The sequence below is a fragment of the Cricetulus griseus genome, chromosome 9, assembly GCF_003668045.3.
Source record: "Cricetulus griseus strain 17A/GY chromosome 9, alternate assembly CriGri-PICRH-1.0, whole genome shotgun sequence".
Taxonomy (NCBI): Eukaryota; Metazoa; Chordata; class Mammalia; order Rodentia; family Cricetidae; genus Cricetulus; species Cricetulus griseus.
The window spans coordinates 118,162-133,120 of NC_048602.1; the positions used below are offsets into that span (position 1 = coordinate 118,162).

Below are 14,959 nucleotides of genomic sequence, written 5' to 3' on the forward strand. Positions count from 1 at the left end.
GCTGTGAGCCATCCAAACCAGGATCCTCTGTGAAAGCAGCAAATGCTCTTAACCTCTAAGCCACTTCTCCAGTCCCCAGCACGTACATTTTTAAGGGGTTAGAATGCAAATACAAAAGAAGGAAGAATGTTTTATAACATTTTAAGAAAGTTATAGGAAATTCAATATCAGTGTGCATATCACCGCTTGTTTCCATGTTTCCCGAGGCTGCTTTCACTCTGCAGGGGTGGTCCCAGACACCCCTTTGCTAAGCCCCAAATACTTACTGTTTGAACCCTTTTTGCAGAAAGTCTGCAAACCCCTGACTCAGATTTACCAGATATTAAATGTCTTTTGTGTGGTTCTGAGATGGAACCCAGGGCTTTGCAGAAAAGCATTACACGGCCAAGACCCTTCTCCAGGTCTTCAAGGATTAAGATTATCTGTTGTTTCTACCCTTAAGTATGTTAGTATGTTAGTGGGGTTTTTTTGTTTTTGGTTTTTTTTGTTTGTTTGTTTTTCTGGGATGGAACCCAGGCCAGGTCCTTTACCCAGCCCTCTGCTTCTTGAGCCAGTCACAGGAAATTGCAGCCTCGGAGTGAGAAGAGACAAGATAATGAAGAGTTAGGTACACTATGCTTAGTGTGTAGACAGAACTCAATAAACAAGGCAATGAAAATTCCAGGCATTTTTTTCACACGGGTTTTGAAAAAAGAAGAAAAGAAACTAGCTTGGGCCTGCTGAGCCTGAGACTTTGCTCACTCCCTGGTTCCTGCAGTCTGGAAACCAGCTTTTCCCAGAAAGGATTTTTAGCCAAAGAGGCAGAAAAGGCCTCCAGGAAACTTCATTTTTTCCACAGCTTATGGCTTGGCTGACTCAACTTCTGCCCTCCCCTGAGTCACAAGTTTGTCCTCTTCCTTGGAGGAGGGTGGGAGCCTTCATTCAGTCTCCCCACCCACAGTCAGGCCTCGATGGGAAGGGGTGGGTAGCTGGATGGTTCCTTTATGCTGCTTCAGGGGATTCCCCACCCTTCCACTCTGCTGGATGAGATCCTGGGGCTAGAAGGAGACAGTTGAGACTGAGTTCTTAGTGGGCCCTGAATCACCGGTGGAACAAAGCTGGAGGCGTTTCCTGGCTCCAGAATCACAGGTAATTCCTTACTCTGGTCTTTTAGACTCCCCTTCTTTAGGCAGCCACTCTGTGCCAGAGTGTGCCGCTGTGTGGGATGCCAAGATGCCATCATAAACAAGACTGCTCTGCCTTCCAGGGACCCACCCTCATCCTAGCCACCTCCGTGTCTCCCTGAAAAGTCCACCCTTTCGAAGGAGGGGAGAGGGGAGACCAGGGGATTGAGGCAGCCATGAAACACGACCTTGCAGACTAAAGACCTCTCCTCATAAGCGGTGCGTGTACTTGGAATGGCATTTTCAGTACCCTACCTGAGTTTCTCGGTGGGACTGGAACCACTGCCTCTGTTGAAAAGCAGACTCGTCACTTGTGCCCACAGGGGAGATGAAAGGGAGCAGAGAGCCCCGCGTGTCTGCCTGCTAACCCCACATGTAGGCTCATCACCCGCGAAAGGCATGCCTATCTAAAAACAAGAGTGATCTAACCGCTTTCATGCCATTCACAAAGGAAGCATCTTACTTTCAACTTTTACAATATCCTGTTCCAAAGCCCCCAAACGTACCGGAAGTTCTGTAGTCACTGGCCCAAACTCGTGGGTTCTGAGAATAGCAAAGCCTCCCATCCGATCAACCCCCACGACAGCCACCTTCAGACAGTGGTCTCTGATGTCCTCACACCACCCCCCAACCCCGCGCCCAAATTCTTCAGCTATTTAAACCTAAAGTTGTATCAGTGCTCCAAAGATAGACTTGGGACGTCACAGAACCCTTTTATCTGTGAATGAAAAAAAAAAAATGAAATGAGGACATGACTCTGCTCGCTGTGGTGGAGGAGGAGTTTATTGCAGGGATGTAGATATTGTAAATATGAGGAGAGGCATAGGCAGAGGCGTCTGGAAAAGTCCAGAGTGAAATGGGAAACGGCCGGCAGGCTGAAATGAGCCGTGTGGGAAGAGGGGCCAAGGGAGATCGGAGAGTCAGAAGCCAAAATGCCAGGAAAGCAGAACAAAGAGCAGTTGCCTAGAGACAGTAGGAAGCCCAGCCCCAGTCCTTGGGCTGGAGAGTTATAGGTGGGGTATGCAAGCCAGGATGACTCTGTAACAGAACCTAAGAAATGCTGGAGAACCTGGCAGCCAGCGTCTGCTTTGAAATGGTAAATAGGCACCCCGGGGTAACCCCTCATCTGGAATTTGAGTTTTTTTTTTTTTTTTAAGATTCATTTATTTGAGGCTTTTGGATTTTTTTAATTAATTTATTTATTATGTGTACAGTATTCAGTCTGCACCCCAGAAGAGGGTGCCAGATCTCACTATAGATGGTTGTGAGCCCCCATGTGGTTACTGGGAATTGAACTCAGGACCTCTGGAAGAGCAGCCAGTCTGCTCTTAACCTCTGAGCCATCTCTCCAGGCCTGGGATTTGAGATTTAACAACCCGTTCTCCCCAATACCCCCTCTTCCTTGCACTCATGTTTCTCACTGATGAATGGGGACTGGTGGGAACTCAGAGCCAGGCTTTGGTCCTAAAACTCTAGTAACAGTTAGAACCTAGCCTGTGGGACTTCAGACACTGTCTTTTTTCCACACGGTGGAGAGTTTGGGTACATCACCAGTCAGAAATCCAACTGGGATATATCCATGGGTAGGGGAGGCCTGGAGTAAAGCCATAGAGTGGTGGTCGGTGGTGAATGGAAGAGCATGAGCCCCCCATGTGACCGGGACGGTGAGCTGTGGAGAAGTAGACCCGTATCCCCAAATCCCCCTGCCTCAGCTTCCTGAGATCACAGGCAGGTGCCACCAGGCCCCCAAGTCTTAGGCTAAAAATCAGAGCTGGCGATACAGCTCATTGACGCTGCACTTATCTAGGATGTGAGGCCTTGAGTTCAAATCCCAGTACTGGTTGGGTGAGGGCATAGAGGGAACTTTTTAAAAGTCTCAAATTTTATGTGAATTCTGCCAATCTGAAATGTTCACAGCGGCGCATTTTGTAAATGTTTAAACAAATTTCAGGCCAAAAAGGCTGGAACTAGCTCCTGTAGACCAGGATGGTCTGGAACTCACAGAGATCCACCTGCCTCCGCCTCCGCCTGCTGGGATTAAAGGTGTGAGCCACCACTGCTCCGCAGGAAATGTTCTTCAAGTGTGGCTACTTAATAAATGCTGACAGGCTGCGGGTGGGGTGGTGAATGACGGCAGGGATTTGGTAGAGACTAAGGGGCCGAAGGCTGGAGACCCAGTTAGGTAAAACTCTTGTCTTTACAACAACCAACCAACCAACGAAATGGGCGAGGTAGAGAACTGGTGCTTTGGGGCCAAGAAGACCTCTCTGAGGAGCTGACATTGAAACGGCGAAGGAGGGGGGAGTGGAACCAGCCCAGGGGTTTTGAGGAACCGGAAGAAGACGGTGGGAGAGTATGTGCGTGGGCGCAGGTGACAGAGGAAGGCCGGCTGGGACCTGAGTTCTGAGTGTGCACCGCAGCTAGGGTGGGCTGTGAGAGGGGAACGTGGGGCCGCTAAACCCAGCGATCTCCTCCCGGGTTTTTGACATTTTCCCCAGGGAAACGTTTGTAAAGTTCGGTCGATCATCAGTAAAAGGCGTGTCATCGTGATTGATAGCAGGGGCACCCGAGGGCCCCCGGCCCCACCGTCCCGCCCCCGAACCCGCGCCGGCTGTCTTCACCTTGGTGGCCGGGGGAGCCCGGGGAACGGGGCTCTCGCCGGGGGATCCGGGGGACGGGGCTCTCGCCGGGGAAGCCGGAGAGCGTGGCTTTCGCCGGGGGATCCGGGGGACGGGGCTCTCGCCGGGGAAGCCGGAGAGCGTGGCTTTCGCCGGGGTATCCGGGGGACGGGGCTCTCACCGGGGGAGCCGGGGAACGGGGCTCTCGCCGGGGTATCCGGGGGACGGGGCTCCCGCCGGGGGATCCGGGGGACGGGGCTCTCACCGGGGTATCCGGGGGACGGGGCTCTCACCGGGGTATCCGGGGTTCGGGGCTCCCGCCGGGGTATCCGGGGAACGTGGCTCTCACGGGGTATCTGGGGGACGGGGCTCTCACCGGGGGAGCCGGGGCGGGGCTCTCACCGGGGTATCCGGGGGACGGGGCTCTCGCCGGGGGAGCCGGGGGATCCGCCAAGGAAGACGGGGGACAGGGCTCTCACCGGGGAGCCGGGGGCGGGGGGGACGGGGCTCCCCGCCGGGAAGCCGAGGCGGGGGGGGGGGGACGACTAGGCTCTCGCCGGGGAAGCCGGGGTACGGGGGGGGCCTCTCACCAGGGAAGACGGGGGACGGGACTCTCACCGGGGTATCCGGGGGACGGGGCTCTCACCGGGGGAGCCGGGGGACGGGGCTCCCACCGGGGAAGACCGTGGACGGGGGGGCTCCCACCGGGGTAGCCGGAGGACGGGGCTTCCACCAGGGATCGACCCCGCAGCCCCGGACAGGACCCGTTCCCGGTCCAGCAGTTGAACTCCACCCGCGCAGACTTCTCAGGAACTCAGGGCCACTCGGCTCCGGCTCCGCCCCCGCCTTGTGCCGGGGCTCCTATTGGTCGAGCGTCCCCCTGGGGGGCATGGCCTGGGCGCTGGAGGCGGGGGCGGGGCTCGCGGGGCGGGGCTCGCAGGACCTGGCATCGGGACCCTCCCCTCCCGCCCGCCCGCCCGCTGCTGCGGCCGAGGTGGCCGCGGGGCTCGACGTCTGAGGCTGCTCGCTACCGGCTGACTTGCTCCTCCGGAGGCGGCTAACAGCGGGGACTCCGGGGCCGCTGAGTCCCCGAATGTGCGTGAGCTGTGAGCCCGGGCGGGGTCCTCCCGCGTCTGGTCCCACCGCGTTGCGGGGGCCGTGGGGGTGGGAGGGACGCTCCCCTTGGCTGCTGATGCCGGATCCCGAAGAGTCTTCGCCTGGGAAGTCACTGAGGACCCCTCAAGTGCAGAAGCCCGGTCCCCAGGCCTCGGGGGAGTGGGGGGCGGCCGTCCCGAGTCCCCCTGAAAGCCGGACTCACCCCAGAGGGCGCAGGCCTGGGAATGTGAGCACGGCCGGTGTCAGATTCCGCAGGGTTAGAGGCCGCGGAGGGGGAGCGACCGGTGCTGGGGTCAGGGTCCCTGCAGCCTGTGCGAGCCTGGTTGTGCGAGCCTGGCCCCTGCAGTCTGTGCGAGCCTGGTTGTGCGAGCCTGGTCCCTGCAGTCTGTGCGAGTCCAAGTCCCTGCTTGCTGTGCAGCCGCCCACGTCAGCCCTCAGCCGCCGAGCGTGGCTAGGCCGCTTGTCCCGGCCCTGGGCCGCACAGGAAGGAGGGGTTTGGCACCGCGGCCGGCGGGGTGGGACGGGCCACCCTGCTGGCCTGCGGTGAGTGAAGGCAGTGCCCTCCGGGTGTGCGGGAGGAGGGAGTGGGGGGTCTGTTTTGTTTGATACGGAAGAGGCCACGCCTCTCGGGAGTCATTCTCCCCTTTTAATCATGTGAGTCCCCGGCGTGGAATTCGGTCAGTCTTGGCCACAAACACCCTTACCCTCTGAGCCATCCTGTCCAACCAGGTTTTGTAGGCTTTTTTTTTTTTTTTTTTTTTTTTTTTTTTTTTTTTTTTTTTTGAGATAAGAACTCGCTGTATAGCCCAAACAGACGTAGAGCTCGCTCTCCTCTTGCCTCCTCTCCCCAGGCGCCAGATTACAGGTATGCACCTAGGTCAAAGTTTCTCTTCCTTGCCTCAGAGTTTCTTTGGAAACTTGGCCGCTAGCCGAGGTTCTGGGGTGGTGGCTGTGAAGGGACATGGTGCTTTCTCCAGGTGAGCATTTGTGGGGACTGTGTTAGGTCAACCCGGCTATGTGCTTAACATTGTGCCGAGAAGGTGGCCCCTGAGGGTTCGTTTTCCTTATTCTGTTTCCCCGGAGGAGGATTCCAGAAAGTCTCAGTGACTCATTGCCCTTGTAGTAACTTGGGAATGCTCACCCTGGCCTGTGGGCCCGCCCCTGTACCTGACCCCTTAGCCCTGTGCTCACTCCCTCCTCCTGAGTTCCAGGTCCCAGACCTCTCCTAGGGACTGTACCGCAGTGGGCAACAGGATATAATGGGTTCCATCAGAACAGATGGGGTTGTCAGTTTCCATGAGTAAGATGCCTTGTGCATTCTGCCCGTTTCAAGGGTCAACAAACCTTTTCTACAAGGGGCCAGAGAGTAAATCTATTTTTGATTGTGTTAGCTTGGATGTGATTGTATTTCACACTAAGGTAACATTTATGAAGGCTGGCAGTGGGGCAGATTGGGTCTGGATTTTTAGCTCTTGGTTTTAGGTCACATTTCCTCCTTGGCTATCATGTGTTTCCCAGTGATGGGCGTTTGGGTTGCTTCTGCCTCTTGACTTTAGTAAACACACATAAGAATATCAATATTCCTCCCAGCCCCTTTAGAGATAGATCCAGAGTGGTAAAGGTGGGTGTATGGTAACTCTCTTTTTAATTTTTTGGGGAGCCTTCAGGTTGTTTTCCATAGTAACTATGTCATTTTTTTTCAAGATGTGTCTGTTTATTTTATGAGTGTATCTATGTATGTGTACCACGTACATGCGGATCCCTTGGAACTGGAGTTACAGGAGGCTGTGGGCCACCTGATGTAGGTGTTAGAGAATCGGGAACCACTGAGCCATCTCTCCAGCCCATAGCTGTAGCATTTTACATTGACAGCAGCAGGGCACAGCTCTTATACTTTTCCCACACTGGCATTTACTGTATTTTCTTTGATAGGAGCCTTCCAATGGGTATGAACTCTCCTGTTTTTGCCTGTAGATGGGTTTCCTGAACAGTGTGGGATGTTAGATGGTTTCTACAGTAAGTGACATTCAGTTGAATGTGCCATCCTAGGGTGGCTCACCTCAATCCACCAAGTGAGGAGAGCCTGTTTTGTTTTTAAGATTTTTTTTTTTTTTTAGTTTTATTCATGTGTCTGTGTGACTGAATGCCTCATGTGTCTGAGTGCCTTGGAGGCCAGAAGAATGTGTCAGATCCCCTGGAACTGGAGTTACGGGCAGTTGTGAGCTAGGCACTCAATGTGGATACCGGGGTTCAAATTCTATCCTCAGAAAGAGCAGTAAGTGTTCTTAACTACTAGGCCGTTGCTTCAGCCCCAAATCAGTTTTTATTATTATTATTATTATTATTATTATTATTATTATTATTATTTGTTCTGTTCCTAAGTGGTTCAGTTATCTCTGCTACCCAGAAGCCACTGCACCTTTGGGTCTACTACCCTGGGCCATTCTGGCTTCTACACAATGAGATGTTATCCACATTGACCTCCAGCGCAATGCCCGGTGACCATACTGGCACATTAAGGGACACAGTTTGGCTTTGTCAGATTGTGCCTCAGCCAAGAACCAGTGATCAAGTGGCAGAATGGCTTGGGGTTGCAAAGTTTTCTGCCAAGCTCAGCAAACTAAAAGTAGTTACTATAACAGGTGGTGTTAGCAGCCCGTGTGTGTGTGTGTGTGTGTGTGTGTGTGTGTGTGTGTGTGTGAAGGCCAAAGATTGATGTCTGGTGTCTTCCTCAATTGCTGTCCACCTTGTTTTTTTTAAAAGCTTTATTTTACTTTTAATTATAATATGCATGGGTGTTATCTTAGTTAGGGTTTCTGTCGCTGTGATAAAACACCGCAACCAAAACACAAGTTGGTGAGGAAAGGATTAATTTGGCTCACACTTCCACTTTGCTGTTCATCACCGAGGAAGTCAGGAGAAGAACTCAGGGCAGGAACCTGGAAGCAGGAGATAATACAGAAACCATAGAGGGGTGCTGCTTACTGGCTTGCTCAGCCTGCTTTCTCATAGAACCCAGGACCATCAGCTCAGAGATGGCACCACCCACAATGGGCTGGACCCTCACACATCAATCACTAAGAAAATACCTTAAAGCCAGATCTTCTTGTTTGTTGGTTTGTTTTGTTTTCGAGACAGGATTTCTTTGTGTATCAGCTCTGGCTGTCCTGAAATTTGCTTTGTAGACCAGGCTGGCCTGGTACTCACAGAGGTGTGCTCTACTTCCAAGGCTCTTACTTCTTGCAAGTTAACTGCTCATGGCTGTCTTCCCTCCTTTCCACTATCTGCCTTCCACACGTCCTGCTGAAGAGTCCCCTTCACCCACCCCAGCTCCCAATAATTTCTCCCACTCCTTGTGTCAGGTTGGCCTCTGGAGCGCTCAGTTTCTGTGCCTGGGAGGCTGGGCAGGCTTGTGAGGCTTGTCTGCTTTGGTGGGTGAATGAGCTGGTGTGGGGGGCAGCAAGCTGATAGCCTCCCTGTCTGCCTCCTACAGCCTAGCTAGTGAGAAGATGGTGGACCACTTGGTAAACACAGAGATCAACAGCCAGCGGATCGCAGCGGTGGAGAGCTGTTTTGGGGCGTCGGGGCAGCCACTGGCCCTACCAGGCCGGGTGCTGCTGGGCGAGGGGGTGCTGACCAAGGAGTGCCGCAAGAAGGCCAAGCCGCGCGTCTTCTTCCTCTTCAACGACATCCTAGTGTATGGCAGCATTGTGCTTAGCAAGCGCAAATACCGCCGCCAACATATTATTCCCCTGGAAGAAGTAACGTTGGAGCCACTGCCAGAGACCCTGGAGGCCAAGAACCGCTGGATGATCAAGACAGCCAAGAAGTCCTTTGTGGTGTCAGCAGCCTCCACCACGGAGCGCCAGGAGTGGATCAGCCACATCGAAGAGTGTGTGCGGAGGCAGCTGCTGGCCACGGGCTGCCAGCCCACCACTGAGCACGCCGCACCCTGGATCCCTGACAAGGCCACGGACATCTGCATGCGTTGCACACAGACACGCTTCTCGGCACTCACCCGGCGTCACCACTGCCGCAAATGCGGCTTTGTGGTCTGTGCTGAGTGTTCCAGGGAGCGTTTCCTGCTGCCACGCCTCTCCCCCAAGCCCCTTCGAGTCTGCAGCCTTTGCTACCGGGAGCTGTCCGCCCAGAAGCGGAGGGAGGAGGCCATGGAGGGGTGCAGGGGCTCTCCAGGGCAGCCAGCCCACCTAGGTGGCGGCACTGTCTACGGTGCATCCAGTGGCGATGATGACGACTCTGACGACGACAGAGAAGGCAGCGGAGATGGCGACTGGCCCAGCCAGGTGGAATTCTACACTTCTGGTGTCTCCTGGTCAGCCTTCCACAGTTGACCTCCGCCTTCAGGGTGCCTGCACCAAGCCCTGAACTGTCTGATTTTGCTGGGACCCCTGCCCAGGGCAGTGGGCATGTGACAGGTGGCTGTTCCAGAGCCGTTACTAGTGCCTTTCTGCTAGACAGCAGCCCCCTACGCCCTCTTCTACTTCGGGACAGATAATTGCCTTTCCATTTCACAAGGTACAGAACATGAAGTCCTTGGTGACCAGGCTACAGCTGCAGCCCTCGGGATTAGACCAGGCCCAGGTGTCCCAAGCACTAAAGACCAGGGTTAAAGAGGGCAAAGGGAAGACCAGACTGGAGTGGGGTTGGTTCCACTCCACTCTGAAGCTTGACAGGCATAGGGCATGCCAGAGCAGGAGGCCTGCACACCCACCACCATGCAGATATCACCACCTAGCCACTGGGTGCTGCCAGGCTGGATCCCAGATGCACTGTGTGTGCCCTTCAGGCCCAGGTGAGCTGCAGCCTGAATGCCCCCAGTGCAGGACAAGCCCTGTCACACACACACACCCCCCAAGTGCCTGGTGCCTGTTTGTCCTGTCCCCATCTCTATCTGTGGTGAGTAGAAGTAGTGTTTTCCCATAGGACTCTGGGTTTCAAGGACAGAAACCCTATCCAGACTGACTTACCAATAAAATAAAATAAAATAAAAATAAAATAAAGGCAAAAAGCAGCTCTTTTGGTTGTTAAGTACCCTAACTTTAGACACTGCTCAACCAAGGGTATGTAGCATGGCTGGGGACAACTGTCACTGACACTGCCAAACTGGGCATTCCTGGAAATGCCTCCCACCCAGTGAGACATTCGTGCCACACTGTTCCACAAGAACAAAGCCCCTTTCTGTTGCTGTGACTGCCTTCCTTTGTGCCTTGCTTTTCTTTTAAGACCGGGACTTGCTACATAGGACTGCTACAAACCTGGCATCCTCTGGCCTCAGCCTCCCTGGTGCTGGGATTACAGGCAGGTACCACTACACCTGGCTTCTGGATGTGGGCTATCTAAGTAGGTGCTAAAGGAAACAAGGTGTTTGTCTCACACAGCCTGACCCTTCTGTAGTGAAAGACCCTCCTGTGTAGTCTCCTGCTCAGCCCCTGCAGATGGTGCCTGCGAGTCAGGCACAAGCCGCTAGCCTGGCCTGTGGAATAGAGAACTTCAGGGCTCTTCAGAAGCCTTCTTTAAAGTGGTGTGTGGTGGTTCATGCCTGTAATCCCAGGAGTCAAAGAGGCAGGACCCAGAGTGAAGCCGGCCCTAGCTACATAAAAGCCCTGCCTTGAGAAGCCATGCTCTCTGCAGGTGTTTATGAGTCAGTCTTTGCCCAGGCTGTCCTTGAATGGAGTCATCAGGTAGAATGGGGGCACCGTCTGCTACATGGGAATTTGCTGCTAAGAAAGCCCCCGCCCCCAACTCTAATATAGTAAAGCCCTGTTCTCGGGGATCTCCATTCCCCCAATACAGTGTTGTCTTCCCTGTCCGTGTTGTGATTCTGTAGGTCGGGTCCAGATCCCAAAGTCTGCAGTTGACAGACATGTGGTCGTCCGTCCGAGAGTGCTTGGAGGAGTAGAATACAGAGCACCCAGGAGTGGCCTGTGACCCTTCCTGCACTGGTGGAGACAGGCTGGGGAGGACTGGGGAATGTATTTGTTTGTAGCCCCGTAACTTTGTGGCCTCTGTCAGCCACACAGACTGGTTCAGGCTGCTTCTCCTGTTTGGGCACAGGGTCGGGCAGGTTCCCAGGTGAGGAGCAGCTTCCTGAGGCTGCCAGTGTCCTCAGAAGTCCAGGCCAGGCGGCCCCATCCATTCCACCCTTGGCTGGTGACTCACAAACCTCACTCCCTTGGAACTTTCCTTTCCTGAAAACCTTTAGGGTATAAAAGGCAACGGTTCCTGTGGACAGAGGAACTGCCTGAGGCCGAGCCTGGGCATAGCAGCTGTCCTTAGCCACCTGACAAAATGAGCATGGTGACAGGAGCCTGGGGGGTTAGGGCAGGCTGTGGAGGGCCAGGTGCCGGCTGTGGGAAGTGGAAACAGGAGCTGGCTCATCCCTCAGGCCAGGGCTCGGACCAGCTTCCTCCCCGACAGACCTAGCAAGAGTGTTACTTCCCTAAGGCCCAAGACGCTGGAGACCACAAGGGCCCAAGGTGTTCATTTATACAAAGTGACTGAGACTTGCTGTGTTCCCCCTACCAGGTGCTAGGGACACCGCTGTGAGTAAGATGGACTTGGCTCTCAGGTAAGAGGGAAGACTAGAGGTTGGTCTAGACTAGGTACATAGAGGCACCTCTCGGTGAAGAGTGAGCGATCCAGACACTGGCAATGACTAGTGTCAAGGCCCTGAAGAGGGAGGGACCCCTGTGTCCTGGAGAAACAGGATGAGGTCAAGGCCTAATGACAGTAGACCCCAAGAGGCTTCTACAGCAGCAGTCTGTTCTCTGCTCCGATGGCTTTGTCTTGCCTGCTCGGCAGACGTCCGGAACCTGAAGAGGAAGTAGGCAGTCATGGCTGCTGTGTGACCAGAAGCTGGCCTGGATTCCCAAGGGAATCTATCAAAAGTCCATCCTCTGCAGGAAGCTTCCATGGCTTCCCTTTTGCCCCTGACTCTAGTAAGGGAACTCCCGGGAAATGACTTGGGACCCTTGTGTGAGACCAAGTGACACCCAGTACCCCCCACTGCGGAAGGGAAAGTCCTTGAAATCAGATGCATAAGAAAAGAAAATGGTGAGTGAGCCTGTGTGGAAGGGGAAACCTGTGCCCTGGTGTGATGGTGCAGTCGCCATTGAAGTCATCATTCAGGCTTCTCAGCCAACACCAGAACTGGGGTTGATCTGTTCAGTCTAGGCAGTCCGCGTGCACTTGGATGCCATGATTATCCCAGCAGTATTCACAACAGTCCATATGGAACTAGCCCAGGCATCCATCAGCACACAAACAGATAAAGAAAATGTACACTGCAGATTCATGCAGACACCAAGGAGAAGGAAATTTGTGTAGAGAAATAGGTGGAACTAGAAATTGCGGTGTTAAGCCAAACAAGCCAGACCCAATGATCACGTTGTCTCTCAGTCTAATTGAAAAAAAAAAGTGTAAGTAGAAGGGTACTGTTTAGGAGGAGAAAGGGGTTCCGTCAGGGAGCAGAGAAATGGGGTGAACATGATCAAAGTGTTTGATACATTTGTGTAAATGTAACATAAAAAAAGTCTAGAATGGCTGGGCATTGGTGGCGCACACCTTTAATCCCAGCACTCGGGAGGCAGAGGCAGGCGGATCTCTGTGAGTTCAATGCCAGCCTGGTCTACAGAGCGAGTGCTAGGACAGGCTCCAAAGCAATGCAGAGAAACCCTGTCTCCAAAACAAAATTCTAGCATGTGGCCTTAGAATGGAGCCAGGGAAGGGAAGGGACTGTGGGAGGCTGTCCCCAGTCCCCTGCTGAGGAAGCATGAGGAAGCCAGGCTATTAAGCTGTTCTCAGAGTGGCGCCTGCCTTCGGGCCAGATACAGCCCCCTGCTGTTGCCCAGCCATCAGGTGTGCGCCCTTCTCAGTTGGGACTTCCAGCTAAGGTGCTAAGTCAGGGCTACACACTACTGACCTTTGCCTCTGGCCTCCACCCCACCCAGGGATTCAGTTCTCAGGGTGGGCTTCAGTTCTTGAGCTCCTTGCAGATGTGTTATTTATCCAGTACAGGATCTGAGAGCTATGTCGGATGGGATAGGGCCAGGCTTCACACTCTTGCCTGTGACTCTGTTCACAAGGCCTGGCAAGGATTCAGGAACCCACTGTCCTGCCAGCTGAGTCTCCCTGGAATGTGTCCTCCCAGCTGTGTGAATACTGTCCCTGCCAGGAGCATGTGATCCTCTGGCAGCTTTGGGTCCTTGGGAGGGGGTCCGGCTTGCCTGCCTGGGAAATGCAGAAAGACAAGGGCTCTCTGAGGCCAGAGCCCTGTGTTGACAGCATGGGAACTTGCACCGCGGCCTTGCCTGAGCCAGTTGTGCAGAGTCCAGCCTGATGGAGTGTTGGGGCAGGAGGTAAGGTTGCCGCTGTGACCCATCAGGGACAGACTGCTCTTGCAGTTCAGCTGGGTCCAGTCTTCACCCAGGATTCAAATACCAAGAGAGGTCATGCAAGGGACATGGACTGGGATCCTAGCCTATGCATTTGGTCATGCGACTTCCAGGTGCCACATTTTCTCAAAGGAGAAAATATATATAACTAATGACATCCAAGTGTGGGCTGCTAAGCGGGGAAGGAAGGCGGGGGATCTTGGCACCCCAGGGATGTCGTCCCTGTGCTGATGAGTGCCAGTACTGGTGCTCACTTACTAAGGTTTATCTGTGCAGGACACAAAGCTTTCTTGAGGCTCAAAGACGATAGCCTTAGGAGTGCTTCCTAGAAGAGGAATTTGTTGGCAACTCAGAGTTGGGTGCCTTGGCAGGCTTTATCTTGGTATCCGTGAGGACGAGGATACTGGTTCTTAATTTGTTTTGTTAAATTTTCTTTTTTAAAATTTTTAATGAAAAAAAAAAAAGTGGTCGGGCATAGTGGCACATACCTTTAATCCCAGTATCTGAGAAGCAGAGGCAGGTGGATCTCTGAGTTCAAGGCTAGCCTGATCTATAGAGCAAGTTCCCAGACAGTTTGCCAAGGCTACTCAGAGAAACCCTATGTATTGGCTGGTTTTGTGTGTCACCTTGACATAAGATAGAGTCATCAGAGAGGAAGGAGCACTCAGGAGGCAGAGGCAGGCAGACAGACTCCAAAGCTACAGAGAAACCCTGTCTCGAAAACCCAAAAAAGAAAAAAAAAGAAAAAAAAGAAAGAAAGAAAGAGAGAAAGAAAGAAAGAGAAACAATAAATAAATTTTAAAAATAAAAACCCTGCTGTAAGGTTGTGGGTAAAAGGCCCCACTCACCCACAGTGTCAGCAGGGAGCTAGGCCAGTCATTCTACACTGTGGGAGGGCGTCCTCAGCTCAGTGGGAGATCTGACACTTGAGCCAACTCTCCCACCTCAGGGTCTCATTCAAAGAAAATGGTAGCAGCATACCAGAAAGGTGCCCACACACCAAGGGTGGGCTTGACATCAAGGTAGCGATAGCTAATTCATGCGCAGGATCCCAGAAACAAGGCAGGTTCTTGCTGACACCCACTGGGAATTGTCTTCACAGGCTGGGGCAAAAGTGCCCACCATACCAAACAGAAGTTTGTGGAGCAATTACATCTGTTCCACTGATAGGCTGAGGCTCTGTTATCTGTGGGACACCTGACTGCCACTCTGGCCTCTCTGCAAAACGGCTGCTGGGAGGATTCCGATCACCCACTGGGACTGGGACCCTGTAAGAGTGACTCAAAGGCTGACCCAGTTCCCAGTCAGGGTTTGAAGTCTCAGGACAGATACAAAACAAGGGCAGCCACTTCCTCTTGGCCTGCAGGATGTGACCTACCCAGACAGAGGCTGTGGGGAGGGGCAGGGCTATCTCTGGAGCTTTTCACACGGTAGATCATCAGGTTCTGGTCACCCCCTCTCCCCCCAAGCTTAAGCCTCAACCCTTGTCACTGTCTGCAGAGGTCCCTACCTGTGAAAGCCCACATCCTCCTTGAATATGCTCTGCCTCAGCCCAAGCAGGCTCGCTGGAGGGCAAAAGAAGGGGGCTGGGCCGTGAAATGGAGTCTGCCTGGCCAGTCCTGCCAGCCTGCCTCGCTTCCCAGAGCTG

At 53.7% G+C, this 14,959-nt stretch overlaps 1 protein-coding gene across 6 annotated transcripts; it reads left to right on the forward strand.

The window, feature by feature from the left end:
- The first annotated feature begins 909 nt into the window (after nucleotides 1-909).
- LOC103160584 (pleckstrin homology domain-containing family F member 1) lies at nucleotides 910-13,805 on the forward strand. Of its 6 annotated transcripts, XM_035449450.1 has the most exons (3): nucleotides 910-1,128; nucleotides 1,247-1,382; nucleotides 8,391-13,805. In XM_035449450.1, exon 3 carries the CDS (start codon nucleotides 8,407-8,409, stop codon nucleotides 9,247-9,249), a length of 843 nt encoding a protein of 280 aa, XP_035305341.1. In that variant the 5' UTR covers nucleotides 910-1,128; nucleotides 1,247-1,382; nucleotides 8,391-8,406; the 3' UTR covers nucleotides 9,250-13,805. The 6 variants fall into 6 exon arrangements, with proteins under 6 accessions (XP_035305341.1, XP_027286113.1, XP_027286112.1 ...); XM_027430312.2 differs by lacking the exon at nucleotides 1,247-1,382 and having other exon boundaries at nucleotides 8,391-13,804; XM_027430311.2 differs by lacking the exons at nucleotides 910-1,128; nucleotides 1,247-1,382 and adding an exon at nucleotides 4,742-4,876 and having other exon boundaries at nucleotides 8,391-13,804.
- The last annotated feature ends 1,154 nt before the right edge of the window (nucleotides 13,806-14,959 follow it).